Source organism: Epinephelus moara, chromosome 2 (genome assembly GCF_006386435.1).
Source record: "Epinephelus moara isolate mb chromosome 2, YSFRI_EMoa_1.0, whole genome shotgun sequence".
Classification (NCBI taxonomy): domain Eukaryota; kingdom Metazoa; phylum Chordata; class Actinopteri; order Perciformes; family Serranidae; genus Epinephelus; species Epinephelus moara.
The window spans coordinates 41,356,700-41,366,439 of NC_065507.1; the positions used below are offsets into that span (position 1 = coordinate 41,356,700).

Sequence of the window (9,740 nt, forward strand, 5' to 3'; positions counted from 1 at the left end):
TTAGCTGGAGAAAGTTGTTTTGCATCCACACACTGACCTGTTGGATGCAGTGACAGAGTGAATCAACTGGTTCATATTCACCTGCTGTCAGTGTGACAGAGTATAGAACAGTCCCTAAGATGATGCAAGTATTTTAATAGATTGACCAAAGAATAAATCTTAAAAGGCCTTTATTCTGTAGTTTCTATATATTTCTTTTGTATATCCTTGCTGATTGTTGACTTTTTGTTTTATGGTGATTAGACAAAGAGCTGCTTATCCTCTGTCTGTTCAGTACAATTCAATGTGTGTTTCCCTTTAATAACAGGAGGAAAAAGAACTTCGGAGGGGGGGGGGGGGGGTGTCCACCGCTTAGTCTGTTGACGTCGCGAAAGGGTAAGCAACAGTATTCTGCTCCATAATGTCCTGCTATAAAATCCAGGATCTACAAACTAAAGCATTGCAGCTGCCTTTCTGTTTTCAACCTGCTGAGGTTTAATAGCGCAGCGACTTGTTGGGACTCGGAGCACGGTGGAGACGGAGACATAGAGAGACAGAAAGAGAGCCAGTCTGTGGCCAGAGCAAAAATAGCTCCTTGTCCATCTCCTTGACAGCAGCACTGGACTGTTCTGGCAAATGTTCATCTCAACTGAATTTACTTTACATTATAAACCTCTGCTGCTTCAACACGGAAATATCAAGCAAAGCACATTAAGTAGCGCTACTAATATTTCACGCTTGTAGAGCAGTAGGACATGGGCAAGACCAAACTGTCTCTGTACCAGGCTGTAAACATGTTTATCTCTGCTGTAAAGTTCGGCATTCTAACATGAGGGTCTGTGGGATTGACACTGTTATGGAGCCAGATCCAAGTGGCCATTAGAGGAACTGCAGTTTTGGGCACTATCGCATTGGTCTGATTTGGAGGTTTTTTCTTGTGTAATGCGGTGATAACAAGTGAAGACAAGTGCAGGACATAGAAGCAGAAGAAAATATAAACTGTCAGGTATTAAATCGGAACACAACATTACAAGAGAGGTGAAAACATCAATTGCAATGAAAGATGAGTGCCATTTCACAAAAGTTGAAAATTAAATAATTCTAATATCAATACATAGATGTTATGAATTCTTACAGTAAATAAAGTAAGAATGGACATCAGAAAAAAAGTTCATTTCACATCAGGGGGTTTAGTCAAATATTTTTTGTAATATTTAAAAACACTTCACTTTTTTGTTGTTCCCATGAGCAAGAGCGTTCAGCATTGAGTACATTCAGTCAAGAAAAGATGGAAAGAGGGTTGTGAACCTAAAAATGTATGATTATGAATAAAGAATTTCCACAATAAAACCAAGAAATGAACAGCATATTTCAGAGACTTGTTACCCATATCATCATAGTAACAGATTTTAGAGTAAAAACAATGAGTGACATTAGTAGTACTGAAAACATAAGGGCTTAAATCTGACCAAAATTCCATTGTTATTCTACACTGAAAGAACAGCATTTCATCAGGATGTCCACAAAAAGAACAAGAGTCATCAATGTCGACATATCTGGAAATTATAGAATTTGCTGGACAGATTTTATACAAGATTTTGAAATAAACTTATTTGACTTTGTTAGGAATACAAAACTTAAAAGGTAAAAGCTATGTTTTTGCCACTTAATCTCCTCTAAATGTGAGTTCCAGTAAAAATTTCCCTCTTTAGGTGATTTTGTTTGTAGTTTGAAAAATCTGAATATGTCTGTTATTACATTTCTGGTCAACTATGCCAAATCCATTCAAAAGCAATGCAAATAGAGCCTCTGGGTTGTTTCCTCCAGCATAAAATAAGTGACTTCTTATACGATGGATTAAACCAGAAGAAATGGCTTTGATTACAGAATTTTATTCTTTAAAAGGAACTTGAAAGTGTCAAGATATAAAAAGCTCATGGGTTAATATACAGCCATGATTGTAAAAAATCAACAAAACATTAACAATATTTCTTTGGAACCACCTTGGAAAGAAAAAAAATATTTGTTACTTATGGTACAAACACTCGTTTATCCCTTTCTCAGTGAAGCTCATTAATGAGAGGAGGTGACTGTATCGTGTACTTGTGTGTGTATATATATATATATATACATATATATATATATATATATATATATACGTAGGTAGCATGTATCCGAGCGTCTATGTATGAGTTTACTGTGTACTGGGTGTGCATGTGTATATGTATCTATTTTTTTGTTTCCCTTTATTTATTGTGTTGTTTTTCTATTTGTAACTCCTATGCAGCAATTTTTCCCTTCATCCAAACCAAATTTCTCCCAAGGGAGACCAATAAAGTAACCTTAACCTTATGGTTATATAATCATTACTCCATCACTGAGTTTTATGAGGATAAAAACTGGGATGAGGCAAAACTTCCAGGCAAGAAGGGATTGCTGATGAAACTTAGATAAAGAAACAGGGAGTTTGTGAGGTGAGTAATTACACGTTAATACAAAAGAGAGATCGCCAAGCCTCGGAGGTTGCCACTAGGTAATGTCATGTTATCACATGAAACGTTTCACATTATAACAAGACAAGTATATTGCTACAAGTTTTTTTTTTATTTTTTGTTTTTGAAATAAGAAAAGTTTCTTGTTTTAAATGTGAAAATATCTTGTAAAAAGATGAAAACATCTTGTTGTACCAAGAAACTTTTCATGTTGGGGCGGCTGTGGCAAGATACTGAACCCCAAATGGCTCCCGATGGCTGTTCCATCAGTGTGTGAGTGTGTTAAAAACTGAGTAGCAGCAGGTGGCACCCTGTATGGTCACCTTGGCTACCAGTGTACAAATGTCTGTGTGAATGAGTGACTGTGACTCGTAGTGTAAAAAGCACTTTGAGTGGTCGGATGACTAGAAAGGCGCTATACTAATGCAGGTCCATTTTCCATAACCTAACAGACCAACCAAAACACTGACTGACAAATTCTAGTTTAGTAGCTTTTTAAGTTAGTTTTTAGTTTTCCTGCATTTTCTGACTGATGCCGATGGATTAAACAAGTTTTTTTTTTTTTTTTTTTTTTAAATTTACATTGAAGTTCTGTATTTTGCTAGGCATTATTGCACACTGACATTTGATATGCCACAAATTTGATATGGTAATCTGATGAGATGTGGCAGTGGCTCAGGAGGGAGGGCAGCAGGTTTGTTAATCACAGGGTTGATGGTTCAGAGTAGCTCACTGCCATTCTTGTATTTGTGTATGTGGAATGTGTAAATTGTAAAGCACTTTGGATATCTAAATGCAGCCATTTACCATTTTATCAGACCCATGTGACACAGCAGAACATGCATTGAACCAGAGAGATTTCTGTCACTGCACATTGTCTTGTGTCTCCGAAAGGAATTAAAAGCTTTGTTGGAACCTATTAACTTTATTTAATGATCTATACACCATCTCAGTCATCATCTACTACTGTCTTTATTTCTTACAGTAGACAGCCTCACACAACATGTCCTCTCCAGAGATCTCCTCTCTCTCCTGGGGCCACATGAAGGTGAAGGGATGCTCCACAGGCTACAAGGACTGTAAGGTGTGGCCTGGAGGCAGCCGGGCCTGGGACTGGAGAGAGACCGGGACCGATGTGAGTGGAACCATAATCGGAATACATATATCCATGTGCAGGACTGCATGTTGATTGCAATAAAATATGAACAGACACCAAAACAACAGAATAAGCCATAGCATGCTAATATTTCCCCCACAAACAGTGATCCCACATTATCTTGCGTTTTCCTCTCCAGCATTACCCGGGGGTCCAACCTGCTGATCTGGAGGAGGTGCTGAAGAAGGGAATAGACTTGCTGATCATCGGCAGAGGCATGAGTGAAGCTCTGCAGGTAAAACTGATCTACAGAGCTCCAATTTATTAAGAGATAAAAGGGAATACCAATCATTAGTTTAGGGATTGAGCCACAATTTCAAATATGAATCAAGAAGTCCTGCTTTTCTCCTGCTTTTATCAAAGGCTAGTGGAGTCAGATAAGTCAGTGCAGTTTGAGGTGTTTATTGTTCACTTCCACCATCATCTATCTGGTTTAGGGTGTTCCTTTTTAAAATTGATAACCTTCTACATGAAAATGGAGTGTATCCAGGTCAAGGGTGTAGTAAGGGGCTTTAAGGAGACAGACACTGTCAACACAGAAGGCATTCAGGTACAGTACTGAGTGTAGGTCATCTATGTTTTGGTAGCACTCTGGGCCCAACACACATTCAAAGTATTAAGACAGGTAAAAATACACTTTAGGTTGTGTTTACATGCATATAGCACAAGTGAAACACAAGCTATTAGACAGCTACATTAATTGAAATAGGAATGTATGGGTTCTGTCAGACATGCAGACATAGCTGGCTGGAACCCTTTCTGTAGAGACTCACTGTTAATCTTTTTGTGCTCTTTGTTATGTGCGGTTTCCCACTGCGCATGTGCGAATTACATGTATGTTCTGAGTGAGGAAGTGCGGAGGCAGTCGTCGTTGTGCTTAAGTTTGAGTAATGTCTTGAAAACGTACAGTTGTTGTCATAGTTATTGAGCTAACACTGTTATCCTTTCTGTAGAGACTCACGGTTAATCTTTTTGTGCTGTCATCTCCTCTCTCAGGTTCCCTCCTCCACTCTGGACTTCGTGACAAAGACAGGTGTCGACGTCAGAGTCTTGCAGACGGAGAAGGCCGTTGCTGAATACAACAAACTGGCTAGCAAGGGTGCCAAGGTGGGGGGGGTCTTCCACTCTACCTGTTGATGATGTCACCTTTGCCGTGCTGCACCAACTGTCTGATTCTAATTTCAAATGTCACCTTAAAATCAAATTGAAGATGCAATTCAAGTACAATTGATTTTAGAGGCTAATTTTGTGGAATGTTTCAGTACAATGACCACATGACAGATCCTACAGTGGTGCTGTTGGTAAAAGCTAATGGATGTTAAGTTTAGTACATGTATTTTTGCTTGTTTGATACACAAAATAAAATTAGAATGAATCATCACCATCACATGGGATTATCTTTATCAGAAACAATTGTAAAGTCCAAAAGTATTCTCCATACAAATGACACACCAGGAATAAAAAATACTCTTCTGCTTCCTACCACTTAACCATACATTATATTTATTTGCCATTTTGCCCAGATGTTTAAAATGAGTGTCTTTTAAAGATGAAAACAAAATGGCTTTACCTTTTCTGTTCAGTTTTGAATCTGGAAAGTGAAGCAGTGAGCATCCTCTTTAAAAAACAAGCCAAGAAAACCACGCATGTGAAAGCTGAAAAGAGTTAAAGCCTCATCTGTCTGTCTCTCTGTCAGTTTTTTGTTTGTTAAGAGTTTCTTTAGCGTCTGGAAGGTTTTGGCATGATGTAGACTTTGACGGGCTTGCTAAACGGAATGGTTCCCTCTACGGCGGCCTCTGGTGGTGGGAGACTGTCGATGCTCTCGCTCCATCCCAGCTTGGAAGCTGAAGAAGGGGAGCAGAGGGAGGTTGAGGAGGAGCTGTAGGCCAGCAGGAGACGCACTTCAATTTGAGATGGCTCTGAGACGTGAAGACAGAGAGGGTAAAAACAGTCAACAAAGGGAACTAAGGCTGCTGGGGAATAGTCACAAAAAATGATGTCCCATTTTCCTAGACACTCTTCCTTGACCTCAATGGAAAATGTCATGAGGTCAAGAAGAGATGTGATGAAGAATTCATAAGGACTTAGGAAAGGTAAAAGTGGTGCTAAAACAATCCAGCGGCACCTCCACTAGCCTCCATAATTATTCAGCAGTGGATGTTATTGAAGTGGGTCTGCCATGGTGAAACTACAGTGTTCCAAAGATGGATGACTACTGTGTTGTGTGATATAGGCTGGACATGGACAACCCAGTGAAAAATATAACTTAATTTACAAAGTTGGAACTGAAATAAAACAGTCGCAAAAGTGAAAATTCATAGTTGTTGCATTGAGAATAGTTGCTCACCCCCCTGTTTGCTCATATTTATGGACATAAATCCCAAATATTATGATTGTATGAAAATAATTTTGCAAGATAAGCATATCATTTGTTTTCATGAATGACTGAATGGTGCAATGCTTTAAATGTTACTGCTGTAAGGAATTTTGGGACAGTATTCTCCTTTTCTTTCATAAAGGATGGTCTAGTGTGTCTTAGACTAAAGGAGATTATAGAGGGTGAATTGAAGAACCTTTCCTTAGCATCAAGATTATATGCCCAGCTCTTATCATGACTGCCCTTTAGATGCCTCCACCTCATTTCACTCAGGAAAGTCAGAAAAGCAGCCTCAGTCAAACTGTGGCCACACTAAAAGTTTGGGTTTAGTTTTCATTTTGGTGGCAAATTGCGGACAGAGAATACCTGCAGCCAATCAGTAAACAGGCTCCTGTACATGTTGACCGACGTTAAAAGAATTTCTACCTGCCTATAACACACGAACACTCCTGCCTGCAGATCAATTGAACAACTGCAGTGAGCTACACTTTGCCGCTGCTTGGTATGTTTTTGGCGTTACACCCTTGTAAAAAGCAGATGAAAATGAAAACCTTTGAATATGTCACTGAAACTGTAACATCAGATTTGTGTGTATTATACTGACCTGTCCATGCAGTGTGTGACAGGTAAACCTGTGTGATGAGTCTGTGTCTGTCAGGTCCAGGTTTTCTGAAGTCTCCAGGTTTAGGATGGATCACATGACTCTGTCCGTCTGGATACAGAACCTGCAGAGACAGAAGGCGTGTGTGATGCACAGAGAGCAGAGGATTCAGCCAGTGTTCGTATCAAGAACAAGTGAGTGAGCAGTTAGGTGCTGTACACGTGCCGTGTTTTTTCTCAAATTCATTGTTTTTAATAATATCAGTTTGTGATAAATATGGAGGAGATGATGGTCATTTTAGTGCAGAGCTGCCAGAGCTTTACATCTGGCCCACAGACAATAGGCCTACATAGAAACAGCGCCCGTAAGAAGATCAGCTCTGCGCTCAGGACTTTATGTAAATAGGCTATGAGACGGTGCTTGTTAAGGTTGATTTAGCAAAACATTTTTATTTATTAAAACACTTTTATATTGATTTTTTTCTGACCATTCTAAGGGATGGAGAATCTGAATGTGAGAAACAACCTGATCATAAAGATGTCAATGGTCTTGACAGACCTTTTTTCAACAAGAAAAGATGAGTTGTTTTTTTCATGAATGGTTAAACCAATGAATAAAGTGATGCTTTTAAACAAATTGCATATATATTTACTGTATTTTGTCATCACAACTCAAAATATCCTTAATTTCTTAAATATTTTCAGACAGTGTCAAAAACCTCCTGAGATGAATAGTCTGTGTACATAATCAACAGAATGCATCATAAGCTGACTGTATCTTCAGAAAACCAAATCAGAACAGTATTTCCCCTTTTCGTTATCCAGCGACACTCATTTATTTTTTTAAAACTTTTTTTTGATTGTTGATGGTCATTACTCCTGAGCCTTTGCTGGCTCTTTGACCAACAGATGGTTTTGTGTGTACATGAAGCCTTGAGAGATGAACCCTCATTGTGAAAGCTTCAGTGCTTCGTGAATCTTTGTCTCACCATCACTAGCTTACTTTTCACACAAATGATTACTTTAACAATATCATTAATAGATTTAAATGTGCCTTGAGCTTCCTCATTGCCTCACAGTTGGCCACGCTTGTTGAAAAAGGGGGTGCAGTCCACTTTAAATGATGTGAAAGACTGTGATTGGCTTACAGACACCTGATCAAGTAAGTTTGTACATTTGGGGGGAGCTGATGACAGTGATCATAGATCTAGACTTCCTAGAGAAGTTATGTCCTTTGGAATGGATGGGGGAGCTGAATGGGTTCTAAACCAAAGTAGCTGTATTCACAATCACTTCTGCCACTTCTGCAATAAAATCAGCAGCAGTGACCCATAACAAGTTTTTCTGACCCCAAATTTATTCTGAAAAGCTAAAAATATTGAAAAGCTTGTTTCAGCCTAAAAAAGATTAGTGAAGATGAGTGAGAAACTGAACTGGTTTCGTTCTTTGTACATCAAACTGACCTGTACTTTAACAGTGTTCTGAGGATTCTGGACGTGCTCCAATGTTGCATCAATGTCTAGCGCCACCACCAGGCCACTTGTAAATCTTAGCGGGTTGTCAGACTCTCCCGTTGGCTCAATAATGGTGGCTGTCGCCCGATGGATCTGTCAGCCAACAGGAAAATGTTAATGAAAACCAAACAGCACTTGATTGATGATACTGTGGGTCATTTCTGTTGATCGTATAACAGATTTTAACAGATTTATGCGTACAAATTATTTTAAGAGTTAAACAACTCTCATGTTCCAAGAATTCATACTAATATCATGGTGGATTTGCAAATACACACTGCTTGAAAGTGTGAAAGACTGTACAGGAATGTCATCTTTGGGGCAGTGGTCACCCTGTCTATCTGTATTGACATGTTTATTCATCATACCTGCTCAGGGAGTCTGAGCTGCAGCAGGCCACTTTGTCTCAGGGTTGTCTGGAGGATCTTCACCATCTCCACTGGTTTACAGGACGACAGCCGGGGCATCAGCTCCAAAAGCTTATCCACAAAACTGTCCTGCAGGTGGGGCAGCTCTGCCAGAAACAACCTGACAGTTTCAGATAACATGAGGTAAAGAAAAAGAATGAGAGGAGAGCATTCAAAGACTTGATAGTTAGCCTGGTAAGTCTATATAGAAAGACAAAACACAGTAAGTAGTAGGGACATTCTACCAGCAAAAAGTCCACTGTCAGTAATGTTGCTAGGTACACATCCTGCACTGTTAGACAATGCTGCTGGCAACTAGCTGTATATGCAAATAGACCACAATGGCACTAAATGTCAAGGCCGCACCCCTTTGGGGGGATAAACAACCAAAGATCCGGCTGATGTCAATGTAATTTGACGTGTATTTGGAGTTTAATCTTGATAAGTTTGTATGCATTTTTTTGTTAAACAAACATTCGTTTTATGGATATGTCAAATAATTGTTTTGTGACCTTGCATGAACCTGAACGTCGGTGATATCTCAACAAATTAAAGGTGGTCGCTGTCATGCCCTTTCAGGCTTCCCCTATCAAAGTGATTCAATCAAATATGTACATTTGAATGAATCACCAGGTACAATTAGGCTGAGTGCTGTCTGTAAATAACCAACCTGTTAACAGCCAACTGATTTATCTGCAGGCTGAGATTTAGTCTGAGACGACAGTCTGATGCTGCTGTAATGTATGACTGTGCTCTCAAAACATTTTCTCTCTCTCTTTCTCTCTCTCAAAAAAAAAAAGTTTCTCTCAAAACATTTTTTTTCTCTCTCTCAAAACCTAAGTCTTTGCGCTCATGTCAGGATTTTGCTTTCGCTGTGAAAATAATGTCATGGGCGGGGCCACGTTCCTATTGGCCAGTCTCAATCGAATTGACAGCTGGGTGAGGATCGTCTTGGGAGTCGAATTCAACTGAATCATTCGGCTGGTTCGAGATGAACTGCGCCTTGCTTGGAAAGTAGACGAGAGCAGGCGGCCGCAGCGGGGGGCGGTGACAAAAAGCTGCGGTGAAGTCGGACAGTTTCCCGACAGTTTCCAGCAGCCTTCAGTCCGTACAGGAAGTCACAGACACACTTACATCCTGTCTGGAATGATGTCAATTCATTAAAAAAGTGATCAGACCCATATATCAGTTTGTTCTCAGTCTCCAGTTGTTTTA

General features: G+C 39.5%; 2 protein-coding genes across 5 annotated transcripts in view; one reads left to right on the forward strand and one right to left on the reverse strand.

Annotated features, from left to right (window-relative positions):
* The first annotated feature begins 305 nt into the window (after positions 1–305).
* On the forward strand, positions 306–5,011 carry aamdc (adipogenesis associated, Mth938 domain containing). The gene is made up of 4 exons (XM_050056606.1): positions 306–375; positions 3,457–3,606; positions 3,767–3,862; positions 4,624–5,011. Exons 2-4 carry the CDS (start codon positions 3,475–3,477, stop codon positions 4,762–4,764), a joined length of 369 nt encoding a protein of 122 aa, XP_049912563.1. The 5' UTR covers positions 306–375; positions 3,457–3,474; the 3' UTR covers positions 4,765–5,011.
* Positions 5,006–9,740, reverse strand: part of ints4 (integrator complex subunit 4) — a 41,047-nt gene continuing 36,312 nt past the window's right edge. For all 4 annotated transcript variants that reach the window (XM_050055663.1, XM_050055653.1, XM_050055681.1 and 1 more), the window contains exons 21-24: positions 8,487–8,646; positions 8,068–8,211; positions 6,609–6,729; positions 5,006–5,546 (exon numbers count right to left, since the gene is read on the reverse strand). In XM_050055663.1, the coding sequence (XP_049911620.1) occupies positions 5,347–5,546; positions 6,609–6,729; positions 8,068–8,211; positions 8,487–8,646 (625 nt within the window). In that variant the 3' untranslated portion in view covers positions 5,006–5,346. The remainder of the gene's footprint in view (positions 5,547–6,608; positions 6,730–8,067; positions 8,212–8,486; positions 8,647–9,740) is intronic.